The sequence below is a fragment of the Motacilla alba genome, chromosome 5, assembly GCF_015832195.1.
Source record: "Motacilla alba alba isolate MOTALB_02 chromosome 5, Motacilla_alba_V1.0_pri, whole genome shotgun sequence".
Taxonomy (NCBI): domain Eukaryota; kingdom Metazoa; phylum Chordata; class Aves; order Passeriformes; family Motacillidae; genus Motacilla; species Motacilla alba.
Genome location: NC_052020.1, coordinates 25,743,749 through 25,765,058, shown reverse-complemented (window position 1 = coordinate 25,765,058; position 21,310 = coordinate 25,743,749). Strand labels below are relative to the sequence as shown.

Below are 21,310 nucleotides of genomic sequence, written 5' to 3'. Positions count from 1 at the left end.
ATCTGAGACACAGCTGGAAGCTGGTATTGGATCCTTGGGTCAACTCTGTTCTTCAAGTGTTCCAAAGAGCAGCCACAGAGGATGGAAATGTAAAGAGGGACAAGTGTGTGCACACAACCAGCCCCACGATTCGCATCCACATCCTGGGCTCTCTTGGGCTGTGAATGAATCATATGTGATGGGAAGGAGCAACTTAGGAGGAAGTGGCATAAGACTTTTCACATAAATTTTTTTTTTTGAAGCAAAGGCTGTAATTTGGGCACATCAAAATTACCTGTTGGTTTATGTCAGTTTAATTGGTTTATACTGAGACAATATATAAAATCTTAACACTTCAATTTGAAGCTTTCAAAATAAAACACCCGGGATCTTGTTTTCCCTGTTGAGTTACTTCTCATAATAAAATACTATTCTTAAAAAGAGGAAAGTATTTGAAAATACTTTTCTTCAAATAGGCAATGAAAACTTTGCTGTGTTACTCATAACAGTTTAGGTTGTATGCCTATTTAAAAAAAAAAAAAACAACAACCTCTTATTTGTTCTTATTTGTCTAGCTCTGCCTGTACAAACTGAGTAGAAGAGAGTCAGAAGTCTGAAACAACTAAGACCATCTTAAAACAATCTGAAGACCATGCATGGGATCTAGAACAAAAACACCAATTACATTTGTTGTGGGCTTGCATTTTAAAATTTCCTTCCTTTCCCTTTTTATTGAAAGTGCCTTTTTTTAAACTATTCCAAACTGTGCTGAGGGTGAGCTGTAAAAATTATAAATCCATAACAACGTTTGCATTGCAGGAGCAAGTCAAATTGAAAACACACTTTATTAATAAGTTTTGTGTCCTAGAGACAACTGGGAAAATATTGAACAAAGAGTCTATTCAGTCAGAAAAAAAGTCTATCAACTACATATTATAATATAAGACTAAAATAAACCAGGGAAAATGCTTGGGTAAGTTGAAACATTTCATATTAATATTTTACAAAACATCTTTGCTTTAAAACATAACTTCTTTTTAATATACTGCCTACCTCGTCAGCATAGGGAACCCAACCTGAAAATAACAGGGTTCATTCACGGCCAAATAACATGTTTGGCTCGTTACAAAATGACACTCTGAGGATTTTCATTTTAGCAAGGAGTGGTGACAAATTATCTTTACAAATTGGTTCACAATGACTTTTCCAACATTTTAGTAATTTATTATGTCAAAACAAAACTTACATTTTTGTACAACTGTAGCCCAATATTGCCAGCCTGAAGATTTTGGCATAAATATTAACATTGAAACTTGTCAGGTTTTGAACAACTACACACTTCTCTTTTTTTTTTTTTTTTTTTTTTTTTTTATGGTAGTTTTAATAGTCATAGTCAGAAATATAATGCAATGCGCTCCGCATATAATCCTGGGAATTACCTCCATTTTTACCTGAAAACCCTGTTGTGAAAAAGTAAACACAGGTTTTAGCCAAAAACTCTTGCCGCCTACAGTTCTGAAGAAATGTTATTTCCATGCAAAAATTTTGTGTATACAGCACAAGACAATAAAGGCTTGTTCGCAAAATGAAAATTCTGCCTTGCTCCACATGTTCAGGCATTTCAGTAATATGCTTCAGGTTCACAGTGTGAACATTCCTTGTTCCTGGAAAACAAAACTGTTTTTATCTCTGCAAAGAGCATACCAAATACTAGCTGTGAGTATCATGGATAAAGGAATGTCTCAGAGACAGATTGCAGGAGTATGGAGTGAACCATGGTCCCTCCCTCATGCAAGGGCTGTCTCTAATGTGGATTGCAAATGCTGTCCATGAAAATGAGAGTTTTTTGGCCACTGGCACTGTGGGAGTGAAAGCCTCAGAGGTGCAGTCCTGGTAAACAGTCTGTTTAATAATTTTGCCCTCCAAGGAGATGTTACAGTAAAGCACTGTCTTTAAACATGACTGACATGCCAATGCTGCCAATTTTGTGTGACCTAATGAAAAATGCATTTCATCAAGCTACAGCATTGAGCTGGCACCCAGAGGAAACATGCCATGTGTGTAGACACAACAACCCTTAATGGCATCACAAAATACTGTCCCCTATAGCAAAAATTTATTCTACCAAGTTGGCTGTGATGACTGTTGGTATTATTTTGCATGGGAATGTGCAAAGGGTACCTGTGCTGGCTGGTGGCAATGTTTGACCAGTGAGCTCAAGAATGCTCAGGGAATGAGCATCTTTTTGCTCAGAGATGATGTACTGGGGAAGCAGAGAAGACAAAAGAATCCCTTTCCCCAGAAAGTTTGTTATGATCTGTTATGATCCCTTGATGATGCAACAGTCTTTAGCTGCCTTTTCTGATCCTCTTCCAATGAGCTGTGAGCCGTGCCAGTTTCTATGGCACAGGGGTCAGAAGTGTGTGGACAGGAGCAGGTGTCCTGCCCCAGCAGTGGTGCCACAGTTGTGCCAAGGACTTTGGGGAGCGTAGTGTGACGTCAGGGCTGAGTTTTGCATCTGGCTGGCAGGTTTCACTGGGACAGACACAGGCACTTAAATGCAGCTACTTTACAGCCAGAGTCAGTTTGAGCTAGAAAACAGTGCAGAAGTATTCATGGGTGTGGAGCTAAGGTAAGGAAAGTCATTGCTTCAGGACTCTACATCGAAACAAAAATAAGAATAACAAGCCATAGGAAAGGAGAGGGAAGGAACACAATGACTTGAGGAGAGAACCAGCCCTGCTAGACCTTGGCTGAGTAGATACAAACCACCATGTGAGTGTGCTGCTCTGCATGTCTAGACTTGGGATTGTAGGGACATGTGGTTCAGAAAGCCTTAAACTGTTTTTTTGCAATTACCAGGTTATTCTAAGAGCAATAGTGTTCCCTTATTTTATTTTTTGTTGTTCTCATTAGCTGTTTTATTGTCTCTGCTTACTGTCATAGATGACCTAAATTCAGTTTATGAACTGTTGCTGTATCTTATTGCAGAGTATGTATTTCCTTGGGCTTTAAGGTCTTGCTAAGTTGAAATTTCAGTGCTCAGGTAAGAGGACATCCTTCTCTTATAGTTAGTTTTAAACCTGCCATTGGCCAGTATAGAGCAAAGTGACTCAAACACAATACTTCCCACCTGCTATATAGGGAAAGGCATTTTTTCCTACTTATTTGACCACAGGATTCAGCTTCCTACCATAAGAAAATGGGAGGGGAGTAACTGGTTTTAAGAAACCAGTCAGAGGTGGGGCTCTGAGTCAGTTTATAAAATAGTTGCTCACCTGCACCTGGGACATTTGAACCATTGGTGTCTGTGGAAGCTGGGGGATGTGAGATTGCATTGCCACAGATAACACTGGATGTGTGTGTGAATGCGACCGGAATGGACCAAGATGGCATTTTATCTCAGGTAAGAAGGGTGCAGAGCAAAGCAAGGCATTTGGGATCTCAAGTGGTTGTGCTGCAAGTAGTGCAAAGATGATACTACTTTGTTGACCTACCATTGACTATAATGACTCTATGCAGGATGAAGGACGTCAAGGCTTCAAGACCTCAATATTGAAACTTTTAAAGTTATAGTAAACTGCAGAAAGAAAAAGAAAACTACTTGGGACTCAAGAACTTGTTTACAAGGGGAGCATTTTGAATATTTAGGGGTTTTATAAATTTGAGAGACACCATATATGCAACTTTAGAAGTAGTATTAAGTAACACGGAGGTGTACTTCAAGATGAGAGATTAATAACAGGGTGTGTTTATGGGAGACGGGTTTGCTGTTCCTTTAACAACCAGGGCCAGGAGCTGCTTCCCCTCCCCGTGTGTCATGAAGGGCGGGCCTTACCTGGCTGTTGTGCCTCTGCTCGGGCTTAGTGGGGCAAGCACAGCCTAGGCTGTGGCACTGGGCACCGCAGGAAACCCCGGGTCCTGCCAAGGCTCTACAGCCAGCACTGACCATGGGCTCCCTGTCCCTGTGGCTCTGAAGTTCTCAATTCCCAAAGAGGATCGCCTTCAAGAGAAATGATGTTTTTTTCAGGGATAACGTTGGCCCTTCTTGTTCCAGGAACTAATCACTCAAACCTCTCAACAAGGAGACGGAGCTATGCAGCTGAATCCTGATGGGAAACAGTGCACTTCTCTTACAAAGGTACCGTGAAGGAGAATTTCAAAAGGGAACTGTAAAGGGGACTTTCCTGATGGGTGGAGGCTGGGTGAAAGCAGATAGGGTTCAGCATCTGCCAAACAATGTAATTAGCTACTGTAACCCATTCAGTTCCCTCCATGAGACACTGTCCCGCTTATCACTTTGATCATTCTACTTACATACTCTTGCTTCATGTTAAATTCCTAGTGTGGCTTCCTGTCCTTGGTACATGGGGAACAATATCTGTTTAAACAAGACTGATATCTTTAAAAGGATGGGCCTCAATAGGCTTTCTCTGTACATGTCTTGCTGAAGCACAAGGACAAGTTTCCTGCCAGTGTAGATAGCAAGAGCTGGGAAATTATGCCATTTATTCTCATCATAGTATGGCAGAATCTTAAAGTGGATTTTCAACACCTGATTTCCTGAATTAACCCCTCTTCTGGCCTCTAGTAAAAACTAGTAGATTTCCAGGAGTCTTCAGACATGAAATCTCTCCTCTAGAAAATGAGAGGACTAGATGTATAGATGTGCTAGAAAAGATTTTTACCTTTCCTCTCTCTAGTTTGAGGCCATTTGGTAATAATTAGGAAATCTCCCTTGTTCTGTTTTGTGATGAGTAAAGTTGCTGAGCAGCAGGTGTTGTGCTCACAGTTTAAGGAACAGCCAACCTTTTCTTGATTAGCTGGATGGAAAACCCAAAGATGAGAAAGAAAATACACCCTGCAATACAACTCTCTACACTTCAGGGGCTGCAGCAGTTTCAGAAGAACATACCAAACATCTCAAATTTTTTTAGGCAAAACTCACAAAGCTGACAGGATTTTGGTCATTTGTTATTTATAGCTCTGTGATGTATGAGCCAAGGCTCCTTGGTCATGACAGGGCACATCCACATGCCTGGGTATTTTATTCAATCTGCACTGCCTTCTTGACACACTGGGATTACCACGAAGGTGGCTCCAGGGATGTGATCCATGGAACTGAGTTGAGCCCTTCCAGGAATTGCCTTCTTCAAAGCCAGTCACTGGCAGCATCAGTTATTGGTTCTGTAATTAGTGAGCACTTTCTGTACCTGCCTCATTTCTGTGCATTTAGGAGTTAGGTTGTAGACATGGATTCAATTGCCCTTGGTAATCTGATCCACAGCTACTCTTGGGACCCTTAGCAGTGGTTTGACACCCTTGATTTGCACACCCAGTGACCTGGTGGGCAGCTGCACAGCACAGATATTCTTGGTGCCTTTTGCCAGAGCGGGATACTTTGGTTACTTGAAGGCTGATTTTACCTGTTTCTTCATTAGACTACTTGCTAACTGCCCCCAGTCTCAACATCATTGTGTTCATTAGGCCTGGCTGCCTGCATTGATACACTCAGGTTAAACATTTGGAGAGACTTCACATGGATGTATAGTCCTATGCCTATGAACACTGATGCACTTCCCTTTTTGAGAATGGACATTATTAACAGAGCACATACCAAATTGCTCTGCTCAGACAGTCCAACTTGAAGTCTTGCTCTCCTTTCCTACACTGCCTGTGTCACACTTCTTTCTCATTGGGTCTGATGAGGTCACTGTCATGCAAATGCTGCTTCAGGGCTGGCAATGATCTTTTATAGTCATTTTGCAGTATAGGTAAAGTCTTTACCTGTCCATGGCCCTGTGCTAAGTGTCTTTGAGGTCTTCTGGAGCAAAATTTTCCTGTGGATTTATATTCCAGTATGTTGTGTCTTTTCCCACCTCTCCACGACAGTAGAAAGAATAAGTTATCTGGAAGGTGTTTATTTGTTTATTTTATTGTAAAGGAAGAGGAGATACTAACTCATATCTCCAATATGAGATCAGAACAGCAATGTGAAAGGCTAAGAAGTCATGCATGAGGTCAGAAACATGGTCTAATATGAAAGAAGGAAGCTGCAAGAAAAAGCAGGAGTTTCTTATCAGGTGTGAAACACTGTTTACACTTAGGCAAAACAGTGCAAAGAAGCTCAAGATGTGAGGAGTTTACATACTTCAAAACTAGAGAGAAATTTCTCACAAGAAGTCAGAGGTGACCTTAGCTCAAGAGGGCAGCTGTGTCCTTGTAAATGAAAAACTCATGCATAGTGAGTATCATGGTAGAAGTGCAACGCAGCAATCTCTTTCTCAGTTTGGGGATCAGAGGTCAGCATTTAACTTTGCAGAGTACTGTACGTTTAAAAGAGCAGGAATATGAGAAAATCATATCTCATAGCCCAGGAGGCTGAATATATGTAATGACGGGATAGAAGGTAATCGCCACAATAATAGTTCTATCACTTGAAGAAAGTTTAAAGCATGTCTTAATTTTCTACCTTGGAAATTTAAAGAATAAATCATCTCCCAAGCTGGGACTGAATCTTAGCACTTTGTGCAGCTAGATTTTAGATAAGAAACAAATAAATGCTCTAATAAGGTAAATCCTCATATCATGCTCTAGAAGAAAAGAAGTATATCAGTCTAATACTTGATTTAGATGTTAGCAGGAAAACAAATGTATTGGCCATTTCACAATCAAATGGAAAATTCAACTAAATTGTGCCTGAGTTGGGAGTTTTTCTCTCTTTATCACTTCTGTCTTCTAAATATGCTATCTAACTTTACCATTCATTCTTGTCTTTTGTATATTTGGTTTTTTTCCCTGCAGATAGAATCCTCTCTGTGTTACTTACTGACTGTAAGAGTCATAAGAGCAAGAAATATCCACCAGGCAGATGTTTGTAAGTATCTGTAGTGCTCTATAGAGGAGCTCATGGAGGTCCCTCTCACCTCCGTGGGCACCTGCTCCAAGAAAAGGTGCTTTCTAGATTTCTTCCATGAATGGACACAGTTCTGTTGTTGGTGTGCTGGTTCCAGAAGTGAACGTAGAGTGTGTTGCTCTTCTTTGCATCAGCCCTTGTTTTAAGCTGAGGTAACTCCATAAGGTCACAGCTGTGCCTATCGCACACATTTCTCTGTGTCCCTGAAAGGAGCAGTAAAAGCTCTGCAATCTGTTGAAAGCAAAAAAATGTGGAAAGATCTCCCATGTTTTCCTCTGGAGTATATTTATGTGAAAAAGAACACAAAATTGTTGCATTAATTGAGTAAATACTGAAAGATGAGAAGACTTGTCTCAAATTTAGCTTGTATTCAAGTTTTCTCAATGCTAAGTAATCCAAACTACCATACCCAAATTCTCTGTGTGCCAGCATTCCCAGATAAAAGCCCATCAGATGTTGTTACATTTTGTTGCTCCTCTCACTTCTGCTGGCCTGGAACCAAAATATAATAGAAGATTGTATCTTTACTTATGCAGAAATCAGAAAGTTTTTTCTTAATGTTCTGTTTGGCTAAATGAGAATATATCACTTTGTTTCCTTAATGCTTGCTGCATTTGTCCTGGATTTTTTTATCCTTGGCTAAATTTATTGTTTGATGACATAGAAGGAGGAGAAAAACCCTTCATGTTTAATGTATATTTTATATTTCTAATCACATTTATTTAGAGAAGAGTCATGTCACCCTTCCTTTTTCTCCATTTCTCCTACCTAAATTGTATTGTTTATGTTGAACAAATATTCCATTTTGTATCATAGTGTCTCTCTTTGAAAACAGAACTTCATATTCTTCAATTAATTCTTTCTTCTAGAGCAAATGCTCATTTTAGATGTGTTTGTGTTTTTAATACAGTGAGCCAAACTGATTGCTACGTGAGCCTGTGGCTGCCAACTGCTTCAAATGACAAATTTCAGACTAAAGCCATCAAGAATTGCAAGGATCCAGTCTGGAATGAAACCTTCTACTTCAGGATCCAGAGTCAGGTCAAGGTACTGAACTGGGACTTTTCTGGTACTGACCAAGGGAGCTACTGAGAGGTTTTAACCTTTTGCAAAGGGACTTAAACAATTTTGTCAAGAAGCAAGGAAAGATACAGGAAGATGTGAGAATAACTCATACCTCATGATGGTTTTCTATGCCACCAAAGACAATTGTCTCTCTCAGCCATAGGTAGAATATGGCATTTGAAATGTCTGATTTCCTCTCATTTCACCTTATAAGTGCTGACATGATTTGATTTCCTCTCCACTTCATTCCCTTCTTGTTCTTTTTTTTAACGTCCTCCCACTTCTCACAACAGCTAACTAAAACAGTTGTCCCCAGGATCTTCTACTTTGAATGAAACCTGATAGATTTCTAAAGTCCTTTCCTTCCTTTCCCAGAATGTGCTGGAGCTGGCACTCTATGATAAGGATGTGGTTACTCAGGATGACCATCTCTTCACAGTCTACTTTGACATAGCCAAACTTTCCCTGGGAGAGGAAGTCTTCATGCACTTCAAGTGTGATTCACAGGTGAGGTCTGAAATAAGAAATGAAATAGCTTGGCAAGAATGTGTTTGTAAGCTTTTCTGTCTAAAATGTTATTTGTAAAATTTTGCCTTTTTTCTTTGTTGTGTGCCAGCGGCCTAGCCATATAAAAATAAGTTGGTTTTCAGTCTGACATGGGAAAACCTCTTTACTCCTGCATCTGTAGGCACACTGAAGGGTTTGGTGTTGGCCACAGAGGCTCACAAATTTCAGGTGTTATTGGCAAAATTGTCACTTTGCTGAGCCTGTCCCCATCGAGGGTCAAGGAGGGTGTCTATGGCAGTAGCTGATGCTTTTGTCATAATCTATTACTTAGCCTAATAATTAGGAAGTAAAAACTCTGTGATCAGAACTAAATGTCAAACCAGACTAGTTGCTAATTATTTTTTAATTTTTACTTTTGTGTTTGCACAGCTACACCAGTTAGAGCTCATAGTCTTCAAGCCTTTGTAAACTCTTTTGTCCTGTATTATTAACTTCTTGGTGTCTTTAATTCAGTGGGTAATTTGAGCACCTAAGTAGCCTACAGCTTGATCTCACTTTGCTATTCATCATCCCTTCTGCCTCCACTTTTGTTTTCCTCTTGCCTGTGCTTTCTTTCCCCTAAGCATTATACTCTTTTTCACCACTTCACAGACCTGGCCTTAATGGATTTAACTCTGTCCCAAAGCTCTCAACTTGTTGCCAGAGGTTTTCCTCATCCACAACTGCTTTGCATGTCATGATTTCTCTTCCTGACACCAGAAGGCTTTGGCTCTCCCCTTCAGCACATCCCCTGTCCTTTTGCTGGCAGACTCAGAATGAGACATCTCTTCCTAGGTCTGTCCCATAGGCCCCAGCAGAAGCAGGCAAGGCAAACAATTTCTGTGTTAAAAACTGCTAAGACAGCCATCCACAAGCTTCCTATCAGTAGAGAATCTTGAGGCTCAAGACACACAGACGTGAGGTGGTGGGTGCCTCTGTTTTAAATGCTCTGCTGCTCACTAACAGTGCATGCCTACCCAGATAGTGAGAATGAGACCTTGCATTATGAGCATTGCCAGTAAACTAGTACCAAAATCATTTTCCTTTCTTTATTTTTCAGAGACGAGAGGAGTTGGAGGTGGGATTTGCCTTGGATAATATGTGAGTAAACACGAAATGCAACATTGCCTGGAACAAAAAGAAACAGCAATTCAGAGGCATGAAATAATCCAGTCTGATTGTTCAGAGTGCATCATTCCCAAGGAATCTGTGCTATGAGCTATGTCGACAAATGGGTGAATGCCAGGATGACCTCCCATGAACTTCAGGCAAACAGGGAGAACACCCTAAAACCTCTTCTTTGTCTAATGTAGTGAACATTATTTAAGACCAGAATGTTGCTGGTTTGTTATGCACTTGTGTTTGAGAACAGCAAGAGGGTCCACCTCCCTTTGAAACACAACATGGAATAATGCACTGGATTTCTGATCCAGTGCCTTTATTGTTCCCTCATCCAACAAAGCATGATTTTTTTTTTTTAAAAAGTGGATTCCATGACACCATCCTTGGTGTTAGCTTGGGACTCAGCATAAAATCTCTACATGGTTTGGCCTCAAGAGCACCTTTGGCATTTTCTTTGCTGAGCTCCAGGACTGGAAGAGCCAGTAGGATGACAATTGTGCCTTGACATAGTAGAGTGAGGAAACTTGTACAACAAGTCCCCTGGGACTTTTCTTTCAAATCCAATATGCAGGTAAAAATATGCAAGAGGAAAATCAGGAGAAGGGTGGGGCTCATGAACTATACTGTAATTTTAATGAGTTATTGTAAATGCATTTGTGTTTCTGCTTCCTAGTTCAGGCCCTCCTGAAACCATCATTACTAATGGAGTGCTAGTGGTAAGTGTTATATTTCATCATCTTTCTTGTCCTGTTGCCACACTTGTTTCACTTGACTCACGGTCATCAGGACAACATACTGCTTGACTGAGACAGCCAGCACTGAAACATCGCCATTTCCCACTCAATCATGACACATCCTTGTGGATGGCACCTCTGGAGACACTGTGGCTGGACCTGCATGGAGATCCCCCATCCCAGCACCCCTTCACTGTTGCAAAGGAAACACATGGTTTAGGTCTGAGGCATCAGTGCAGAAGTGAATTCTTCCTTAGACATCACTCCTCCCAAATTGCTGAAGTGAGAGGGTTTGTCCTGTCCCGTGCACATGTAATTTCCCACATTCAAAACTGTGCCTTTTACACAGGGACTTCCCATCCCTGACATTTTCTCTTTTATTATCTTTGCTTGTTCATGAATTGTGTTTAAAACATCCTCACATCCCTGGGATCCTGAAAGTACTGTTTTTCACTTTGTCCTCATCTTCTCCCTTCTGCAAGCCCTGTTCATCCACACTGCACTCCTGCCTTGCCCTGGTTGTGTCCTGTTTAGACTAGGAAACAGAATGTCATATTGGAAAATTCCATGCCATGATGTATTTTACTGTTCATGTCTTACAGTCTCGCAAAATCTGCTGCTTAGAAGTTCAGGTGGTTGAGAAGAAAAAGAAGAAAAAAGAGAAGAAATCAAGTAAGGTTATTTCTACATCAGCTATTTTTAACTGATGTGCTAATATTATGAGTACAATTGGCTTCATGTAAGAACTAAAAAGCCCCAACAAATCCAAAACATGAGAACAGCTTTGTGATAGACTCTGTAAGAATTTTTGTTACCAGCTTTGATGAGAAAACTAATCTGTGTCTGCTTTTGTGTCATTTCCTTAGAAAAAGAATTCTCCTTTAAAGTGCAAGGCTCTTATGAAGGCACCCAGGACATTGTGCTGGGATCTAATCTGGTCTTCAGCTCCTCCTCTCCTGCCAAATTCCACTATGCCAGATACAAGCAGCCAACGCTGGATGTTACACTACCAGGGAAGAAAGGACCTCCCTCCTCAGTATGTTACAACTGAGCTTTAAAAAACATAATAATGCCATGTAAAATATTAGACACCATAAATAGACACCAGTTATTTGCATAATGGGTAGAGAGTAACATTCCTTACAATATAAACGTGGGTTTATTTGTATTTTTTCAGCACTCATGTGTGTATGATACAGGCTCTCCAAATGTGGAACTTCATTCCATTCCAAGTGGAAAAAACATGATCTTAGCAGAGGTGAGTGCCTGCTTTTTTAGTGGGAGAGGCTGAGAAACCTGGATATGGAAGTCTGCATCCCCCCTGATGGTTACCATGGTACTTTCTGACAATGAAAGCATGCAGACAAAAATACCACACCCTAACAGTGGTAGGCCTTTCAGCAATTAGGCCAGATTGTACCTTGTTCTGTTTGAATAGAGGTGGGGCATCTTGCTACTCCATCCTGGTATTACTTCACATGAATGTTGAAGCTTTGCTCTCCCCCTTCTCACACCAGCGGGACACCTGAACTGACTGAGGTAGCGTCAGACTCCTGCTGATGCTGACGATGCTTTACAAAGCACTTTTAGGTTCGTGGTTTTAAAAAATCCATGTACAAGAAAATGATCAAGACTGTTATGGGGTATAAGTCACAGAAAGGGTGGCACAAATGCTGCCGTGTAGACTCATAGTCCAGCTGGCTGCCTAAGAGGTGCTGTAGTAGAGATGGGTAAGGTGTACACTATCATGACTCTGTAAACAGCAGTTATCCTCAGATGTTACATTTACTAGGCAACATTAAAAATTATTGAACAGCTTCCCTTTCAGTAAAACACTGCAGTCAGTTTGCTAGGCTGCTGGATTATTCGAGCTCCTGATTATTCAGAGCACCTGATTTGTACCCACATTGCTAGGATGGCACAAGATAAAATTCCTCCTCAGGCTGCAGGGAAGAACCAGGCTGTCAGCGCTCACATTGTTCACATTCTTGCTTTCCAGGATAAAAGATTCGGTTTATATGTGAAGACAGAAGACTGGTAAGAGACTTGGCCACTCTTGGAGGTTAACTTTTACTAAGCTGAATTCACCTCACCCTAGGCTCTTTACTGGGTAGGAGGCACAGCAGGACTGTAGGTGGTGTGTGGCATTCACATGAACTGGAAGCAACTATATGTAGTGTAGTGTAATACATGTTATGTGTAACCCATACTGACACGTGAATAATGAAAAAATATGCATAAAATAGAAAAAAAAATATTACAAGTCAATTATGCTACCCAGTGTTATGCTCAGCACAGTCTTTGACCTTTAACACTGGGTTAGAGTGCAGCCGATCATGTGGCATTTTTGATTATGAAGTAGGAAAAATTTTCTCCCTAATTCAAGAAAGTATGAGAAGTTATTCCTATAGCTCTCAGTTCACTAAAATATGAGAGAATCCAGACAGCAGGTATCTCAGAAGTTAGCTGCAGGAATGTCTTTCCTTAGGTTTTATTTTGATAGCTGCTTAGAAATTTATAAGTCCTTTTTTCTATCCTTCTTTTGTGCATCATTGTAAACTTGCTTGGGAGTGTAGGAAAGGGACCTCCTGTAAATGTAGTATTTTGTGGATCAGGTTCATTTTATTGCATTGGAAACTCTGAGTTTGTCTACCAACAATAAAATGGAATATTCTTTTTTCCTGATCTCTGCTTCAGCCCAGACCACCTTGATGTGCGTTTAGGATTTGACCTCTGCATACAGGAGCAAGACTTTCTCTGCAAAAGGAAGAATTATGTTATTCCTGCTCTGAAGAAGGTTCTGCAGCTGGAACAGGATCTGCTGGACCATGAGGTCTGTAGGGAAAATATTTAAAACATCTCACCAGTGCTTAGCAGTGAGAACTTAATGGCATAATACAACCTCTTTTTCTTCACAGTTAAAAGTTTTTCTGATATTTCCTCATCTTCAAACTTATACATACCTCCAATACTGCCCTGTACCTCTAAATTCACTCTGCTGTTTGTGTCCTTTGCAGTTGCTATCCTAAGTTTAACCCTTTTCTGCTACACCTTTCTTGGAAGCCAGACCAGATATTCCTTATATAGGAATGGCTTCTTCCAAACTCTTTACTATTGTAATCCTTATTAATAGTCCCTCCTCTTTTCAGCCTGTGAGTTTTCTTTTTAATTCCTGTTTTTTCAACTGGTATTTTTCTCTCTTACTGTCTCTTTTGGTTTGAATTAATGCATTTTTATTTGTTTCATACCAAACATCTCTGTTGAACACATTGGAGACAAGTGTCAGATATCTAATGGTCATTGCTTCTATTCCTGTTCTCCTTTATAAAATAAACAGTAGGTTATATTTCAGTAGAAATCATTTGGAAAGGAGTCTGTGGCTGGGCACAGGTGGTGGTGCCAGGCTTTATGTATCTCTCTGCGGTCAGGTGCAGCCGCCGTGTGACGCTGGCCCTTTCTGTCCCTGTGTTGCACAGAGCCCGGTGGTGGCCATCATGACCACGGGAGGAGGGATGAGATCCTTAACCGCACTCTACGGCAGCCTGAGGGGGCTCAAGAAGCTCAATGTCTTGGACTGTGCCACCTACCTGACTGGCTTGTCTGGTACTACATGGTGAGTGGGACTGGGCAGCCCTTGGCTGGAGTCTCCCTCATGACACCAAAGTGCTGGAGGAGGCTGGGGCTGATGTACGGTAGTTTACCTATAATAACTTTCCAGCAGATCTTCTTCCAAAATTGACAGAATAAAGTGTTTTCATGGGGAAAAGTCACATAATTTGCAACTACATGAAAACAAGAGTTTTTCTAAGAATGGTTTATGGAAAATTATTCAAGCTGTTTTGACAGGTTCATAGGGAATTGAAGAAAGGAAACATTAATCAAGAACTTAAACCATAAAAACTAAATGTAGCTACTGCCTACCTCAAGCTTTGGTGTGCTTTTTATCCCTCTTCAATATGTATTTCCTCTTCCTAGGACCATGTCAAACTTGTACAGAGATGCTGAGTGGTCACGAAAGGATCTCGACAAGCAAATCAGTGAGGCTCGAAAACACATGACAAAATGCAAAATAAATTCCTTTTCCTTGGAATATTTGAAGTATTACAAAAAGCAGCTGTGCCAGCGGAAAAGAGAGGGCCGCAAAACGTCTTTTATAGATCTCTGGGGGCTTGTCCTGGAATCTTTTTTGCATGATGGGGTACAGTATATCATAAAGCAGCATTTACTGTGGCTTACCCTTTTCTGAAAATTTATTTCTGGAGAAGATATTTTTCTGTTGGCTCTGAGAAAAGCAGTTTGTTACAAGACTGTGCAAGCAAATGCACAGCCATTTCCAAAACATTTGGTGCCAGCCTTGTAGATACTCATCCATGGTGAAAATCAGCATTCTTGCTTGTGAAATTTTGAATATGTTTTTCTGAGAAAATTCCAAGACTATAATTTTGAAACAGTATTACAATTTTAAGAATTGTTTTTTGTATTCTGCAAGTTACTTGCTTAGAGATAACAAAATTGCAGATATTAAGCGTGCCCATGAGAGGTGTTAACAAAAGGACCTGCAGACTTTCAAAAGGTGTGAGGTCTTCCATGAAGTTGCAGCATAATGCAATAACGTGTTTTATATCAAAAGTATTGCTTTCTGCTCTTTAGTATTTCTTTCCATTTTCATCCTAATCTGTCATCAAATAATCTGGCATCAGATTGGATGGCTGCAGGTATTTCAGTAGCAGAATGTCTGTGGGAATTCTGAAAAATATGGAACATTTCAGAAGAGAAGCCGAGCACACATTATACATTAGAGGCAGGACTTTTTCTGCCCCACAAACTTAGATGCAGAGAATATTGCCATGCTAATTTTTGTCTCAGTGTAACTGTATTTCTGGAATCACAGAAAGACAATCACAGACTCTCTGATCAGCAACGGGCCATTGATCGTGGTCAGAACCCACTTCCTATCTACACTGCAGTCAATGTCAAGAACAACTACAGCACTCTGGATTTCAAAGGTAATTATGATTTCTTCTGGGAGTCATTTGTCTTTATATTTAAGGTGGTAAATCATGGAACAGACTTTTTAGACAGCCTAAAAACCCTCTCTTATTTGAAGACCCAAAGTTCAGCTGATGTGTATTCATATAATATCCTTGTGGTCAGGTAAAAGTTTGACTGTCTATGCAACAGACTGAAAAATATTCTAAAGCCTTTCCATTTTCATGAGTTTTTGGTTGTAGCATGCTTATAACTCATTGCTATTAGTCCAAAATATTAGACTCAAAAATATTTTGAGGGCTGTAATAAAACATTGTTCCTTTCTTTGGGTTCTTTTTTACAGAATGGGTGGAGTTCACCCCATATGAGGTGGGATTGCAAAAATATGGAGTTTTTGTTCGCACTGAGGATTTTGGCAGTGAGTTCTTCATGGGACGATTGATGAAGAAGGTCCCTGAATCCAGGATCTGCTTCTTGGAAGGTAAGCTATTAAAAACAACAAATTTTTTTATTGCTTGTTTTCATTTGGGTGTTTAGGTTTGGAGGTTATTTTGGTTTTGGTTGTTTGTTTTTTTAATGTGAGCTATATAAACTACACTCTAATAAAATATTGGTGCAGGAGGACTAACATGGCAACATCACCAGAGACGATAAATATCTCTTTGCTGAATTAATACATACTATAATGGATTCAGTTTACAGTAAAGAAGAAAATTCAAAGGGATCTTCAAATAGTTATTTACACTTTAAAACCTAGTTTTGAATTAAAATATAGTATGGCTTCCAGTACAACAAAAAAATTGACATCCCTGGGAATCCATGGTTCAGCCCATGCTACTCCAGAAGGGTGAACTTCGGAGCCTATTGCCTGTCTCATGGGTAGTCAGTATTTTGTATGCTCCCTATAAATATTTTACACGAGCTTTCATGCTGATTCTTCACTGCATCAGGGTATGTTTGAGCATGCCAGGCCCTCCTGCTCCAGAGGAGCGGGCCACATGTCCCTGGCTCCAGTTTCCACACTGCCTGGGCAAGGCTGGGGGGAAAACAACACAGCCATCCTCAAAACATTTTTGCTGTTGACTGCAGCAAAGCATGGCTGTGTGTTCTCCTGACAAATAGACAACCTGTCAGCTTGTGACTGACTTAACAAGCAAACTTCTCTTTGACTGGCCACTTCACTGAGCAGGAAAGAGACCCCTACTATTTTGGCCTCAGTCTGTGCTGGATTGTCCCACATTTGCACTGCCTGAATGAAGAAACAGTGAGAACTTGTGCCCTAATGGATAACCAAAGAAATCGCTTTTCAAGCTCAAAAATTGATGGTCAAAAGTGATCCCTTGATGTGTTAACAGGCTTATTCTCAAAAAGGGAATCCTACAAAAGCAGAAGCTGTAAGATTATGTTGTAGTTATGCCCTTATCAATATAATTCCACATCAAATCTCTTGGATTGATCTCATCTTGCAAACTTTTATCCTTTCTTTTTATACAAGCTTCATGATACTTGTTTTTTTTCCTAAAAATACAAATTCCATATTAATTCACAAAGATCTCCATCCCTGAGTAACACAGACAAAAAACTGACTACCAAAAATAAAGTCTAAAAACCAGCAGCCAAATAAAAATGACACACCATGCTTTTAAAACAAAATGACAAAAAACAAACCTCACAAGTTTCGTCATAACAGTTTGAGATTCATGATATGTGAATGTTTGAGTTATAAAGCTCTTTTCTTTTACAGGCATGTGGAGTAGTTTATTTTCATTCAATGTGTTATATATCTGGAATTTGTCCCATTCATCAGAAGATTTCTGGCACAGGTGGACCCGGGACCATATTGACAATATAGGTAAACAGCCATACTTCTTTTTCACTTATTGTTAAATGGAGTTATATGTCTCATACTACAAAGTACACATAAATAATTTAAAATCTCCAGTCCTGTCATCTGTCAAGGGTCAACACTGATGCTGGTAGATGATTAAAATGTTCAGGAATAATAAGATTGATCTGTAAATTATTAATAAAGCAAAATGATTTTGACTGCTTCAAGTGGGAGCTACATTAAAACAAAGAAGCTCAATACCCGTCCTTTTCCAAAGCCTGCATTCAGTCTATTCCACAACTGTGTGTATGTCTGGAGCAGACTTTTATTGCTGTTTGACACTGTATTTTGGGGGTTTTTATCCAAGCCCAGACTGTAAGAAATTGGTATTTGTCTAGTGAGAGTAGCTTCTCATCTTCTGTTTTGTTTGATCATCTATGCTTGTGGGTCCTTAAAAACAGAGAAAGTATCAGGGTTTATTACTTACCTTGACTTCTTGAGGGCTGGCCCTGCTTTGGGCAGGTGGAATTTAACACATTTTCCCCGGGCAGAGGAGGAGCCCGCGCTGCCCATGAAGCCACAGGAGCTGCGGACGCGGCTGTTCACGCCGCCCGGGCCCCTGGGCAGTGCCCTGCGCGCTGCCCTCACCGACCGCGTCTGCATCGCCCAGGAGCACAACTTCCTCAAGGGCCTCCAGATGCACAACAACTACCTGGAGAACACGCACTTCTGCAGGTGGAAAGGTAACAGTGAGCCTGTGAGCCTGGGGAGAGAATAAACCAGCTGAACAAAGCAACCCCCCAAATTTGATGTTACTGGGGTTGTCAATATGGTCCCGGGTCCACCTGTGCCAGAAATCTTCTGCCGTCTATGATTATTCATACTGCAGGACGTAGCATGGTGTGGTGTTGAGTTACGTGTCAGTGGTTTGCTGGTGGCACTCACCTCTGGAGGCTGGGCCACCAGGCTCTTCCTCTCCTTCCTCTCTTCCAAGACATACTCGGTGGGGAGGCACGGCAAACCCCCTTCATGAATGTTGTTACTGCAAGTCCAAAACTGCGTGTGGCTGGAGCTGAGAGGGCAGAAGAGAAGGGATCCCTTCCCCAAGGACTGCAACCAGTTAAAGCTCTGTGGACATGCTGTAAGGGTGGAAAAACAGGCCAACCAGTTTTGCGGTATTGCAATTACAGCAAGAATTTTTTTCTTTCAGATACTGTGTTAGACACATTTCCCAACCAGCTGACACAATCAGATGAATTCCTGTCTCTGGTAGATACTGGATTTTTCATCAATACAAGCATCATGCCACTTTTAAAACCAGAGAGAAAGGTGGACGTCATCCTGCATTTAAATTACAGTGCAGGATCCCAGATACAGGTGAGAGTGATTGAAACAGTCTTTATGTCTTCTGTAATATAATATAATATATTTATAATATAATATAATATATTTATAATATAATATATTTATAATATAATACAATTTTTATATATTTATGTATAAAATATATAATTTTTTAACACTTACATGCTTTTTATATTGGTCCTACTAAAAGTCTTAACCTTCAGCATTTTTAGCTTAATGATGAAGTGCAATACACCTTTTATAGGCTGCAGGTAGTCTTATTTGTTTTTCTTGTATGATAAACTGTATTGTGCTTAGACTTGGGAAAACAAAAAGAAAAAAAATCACAAAAAAACTTCTGTCCAGTGTCACAGTGCTTTTGATTAGGGGTTAAGAGCTTTTGCACAAGCAACTTAGAAAAAGTCTACTTTATTACTGGACTCTAGGAAATCCTGAGCCTTAAAATCCTATTTGAAGTCTTAGTACTGCTCTATTCCTTAATCCAGGCTTTGGACCAGACCTGCAAGTACTGCTCTGAACAGGGAATCGTTTTTCCCAGGGTGGACTTGAGTGAAGAAGACAGGAAAAAGCTGAAGGAGTGTTACCTCTTTGATGGTGCTGAGACTCCAGGAGCACCAGTACTGCTTTTTTTCCCACTAGTTAATGATACCTTCCAAAAATACAAAGCACCAGGCAAGTACTCAAACATGTTAAAAAGAAGGTTTACATCATGGACAGACTATTAAAAGAAGCATATTTAATACTCCGTCACTTGAACTTCAATGTTGACTCTTTTCAGTACATCAAACGTTTTTGTTGCCTAATTTTTTTAGCCATGTGAGATTTGATGCCAGGGCTGTGATGTTTCCATCCCTAAGCTAGTTATCTTGCAGGTAATTAGCTTTCAGGTAACTTTGATGTATCTATTAATGTGTACATCCATAGATACATACTGTAGGTACCTTCAGGTATAGCTTAGAACTAGCGTGCAGACCCATGTAAGAATAATCACCCTTTTTTCTCCCCTCATCCTGTGAAGCCACTGGGATGCACTTGAGCCAGGGACTGAGCTGCCAATTTGAATAAGAATTATTTGTTTTTTTAAAAAATTAAAGCCAAACGAGTAATTTATGCTGTGAACTCTCTCTGTGGAGAGTCACCTCCTTTCCTTCCTCTGTTAAGTTTGCATGTTTATGACCAGGGTGATTTCTCTCAGCAGTTATTTCTCACCCCTTCCTTGTAGGTCAGAAGCGCTCAGAGTCAGAGATGGAAGATGGCAAAGTTGATCTCTACGGCTGCTGCTCCCCATATTCAACATATTCCCTTCAGTACACTGAAAAGGAGTATGACTGCCTGGTTCAACTGGGTGAATACAACATCCTCAATAATGAGGACCTCATTATACAGGCCTTGCGCACAGCAGTGGCACGGAAAAGGCAGATGAAGAAATAATGTCAGACAAGACAGGGTGCTTTAAAGTCCTTTAACCTGCTGAGAGACTGAAAGTCTCTTACTATTAGCTAGCAGGCTTCAAAGCATTCCTGCTCAATGCCACTAAAAGGTAATCTCAGGTGAACAAAGAAGACTGAAGAAAAACTTTTTCTCCAAAGAATTTCACTGCAGAAATCATTGCAATTCAGTTAAACAAGGGAGTATGAATCATTGTATGGTACACAAGATGGGCAGCCACAAAGAAGAAGGTGCTAAAATGATAAAAAACATGATGCTCATTGCCCTGAGAAAGAGCTTTAAGTGTTTAAGCCTGACATCTTCAGGGCAGACCACATTAAAAGCATATTTTATTAACTTGGCTTGTGTTTTGTATTTGCAAGGTTGTCCTAAGACAAGCAGTAACTTTTGGGACAGGTTTGTGACTGAGATCATGATACGCTCCATGCTTAGGGAAAAGCACATGGAGTATGGAGAATAGCACTGTAGAAAGGGAGCTGGGGGTCTGTGGCAAGCTGGATATGAGCCAGCAGTGCCCTGGCAGCCACAAGGGCCAAGCTTGTCCTGGGGTGCATCAGGCCCAGCATCACCTGCTGGGCAAGGGAGGGGATTGTTCCATTCTGCTCTGCCCTGTGGTGGCCTCACCTCTAGCCCTCTGTGGTTTGGATGCTACAGTGTGACAAGAAAGATATGAAGCTGTGAGAGTGTCCAAACAAGGGCATTGAAGACCATGAAAAGCCTTGAGGGGAAGCCATATGAGGAGTGACTGAGGTCGCTTAGTCTGCTCAGCTGGGAGAAGAGGAGGCTGAGGGGAGACCTCAAAAACCTCGTTGGTTTTTTGGTTGGTTGGATTTTTTGTGGGTTTGTGGGTTTTTGGGATTTGGGGTTTTTTTGTTGTAGTGCTTTTAGAAGGTTACTTTGAAAGGTTAAACTTAGGTTGAGTTGGGTTTCTCAGAGTACATAACAGTAGGCTATCTACAATTTGTTGCCTACTGAAACCACCTGTGGTAACATTTAAAATTCTTTGGAATGCAGAAGTTACAGACTAGAATACGAAATCCTGTGCTTGATGCACCCCGGGATGCCAGCGCACACTGCTGGCCCGCACTGAGCCTGCCGCTGACTAGCGCCCTCAGGTCCTTGCTCTGCAGGGCTGCTCTCCAGCCACTCTTCTCCCAACTTATACTCATCTCTGGGGTATCTTGTTTTTTCCTGTATTGGGTTTACATGGCGAAGTGTGGGTACCAGGGCTGCTGCTGGGGTGGCCTCTGTGGCTGCCAGCTGCATTTCAAGGCTAATGTGAGGATTTTATCTCTGCTTTTCAAACAAGTAGATAAA

General features: G+C 40.7%; 1 protein-coding gene across 1 annotated transcript in view; it reads left to right on the top strand.

The window, feature by feature from the left end:
• Positions 1–19,975, top strand: part of LOC119701948 — a 52,178-nt gene extending 32,203 nt beyond the window's left edge. Inside the window, exons 22-42 of the mRNA XM_038139267.1 lie at positions 3,769–3,850; positions 4,037–4,120; positions 6,784–6,856; positions 7,806–7,942; positions 8,336–8,467; positions 9,567–9,607; positions 10,302–10,344; positions 10,965–11,034; positions 11,229–11,398; positions 11,540–11,620; positions 12,362–12,399; positions 13,060–13,195; positions 13,839–13,975; positions 14,338–14,560; positions 15,254–15,368; positions 15,695–15,832; positions 17,096–17,203; positions 17,731–17,922; positions 18,390–18,556; positions 19,030–19,216; positions 19,767–19,975. Coding sequence (XP_037995195.1) covers positions 3,769–3,850; positions 4,037–4,120; positions 6,784–6,856; positions 7,806–7,942; positions 8,336–8,467; positions 9,567–9,607; positions 10,302–10,344; positions 10,965–11,034; positions 11,229–11,398; positions 11,540–11,620; positions 12,362–12,399; positions 13,060–13,195; positions 13,839–13,975; positions 14,338–14,560; positions 15,254–15,368; positions 15,695–15,832; positions 17,096–17,203; positions 17,731–17,922; positions 18,390–18,556; positions 19,030–19,216; positions 19,767–19,975 — 2,563 coding nt within the window. The remainder of the gene's footprint in view (positions 1–3,768; positions 3,851–4,036; positions 4,121–6,783; positions 6,857–7,805; positions 7,943–8,335; positions 8,468–9,566; positions 9,608–10,301; positions 10,345–10,964; positions 11,035–11,228; positions 11,399–11,539; positions 11,621–12,361; positions 12,400–13,059; positions 13,196–13,838; positions 13,976–14,337; positions 14,561–15,253; positions 15,369–15,694; positions 15,833–17,095; positions 17,204–17,730; positions 17,923–18,389; positions 18,557–19,029; positions 19,217–19,766) is intronic.
• The last annotated feature ends 1,335 nt before the right edge of the window (positions 19,976–21,310 follow it).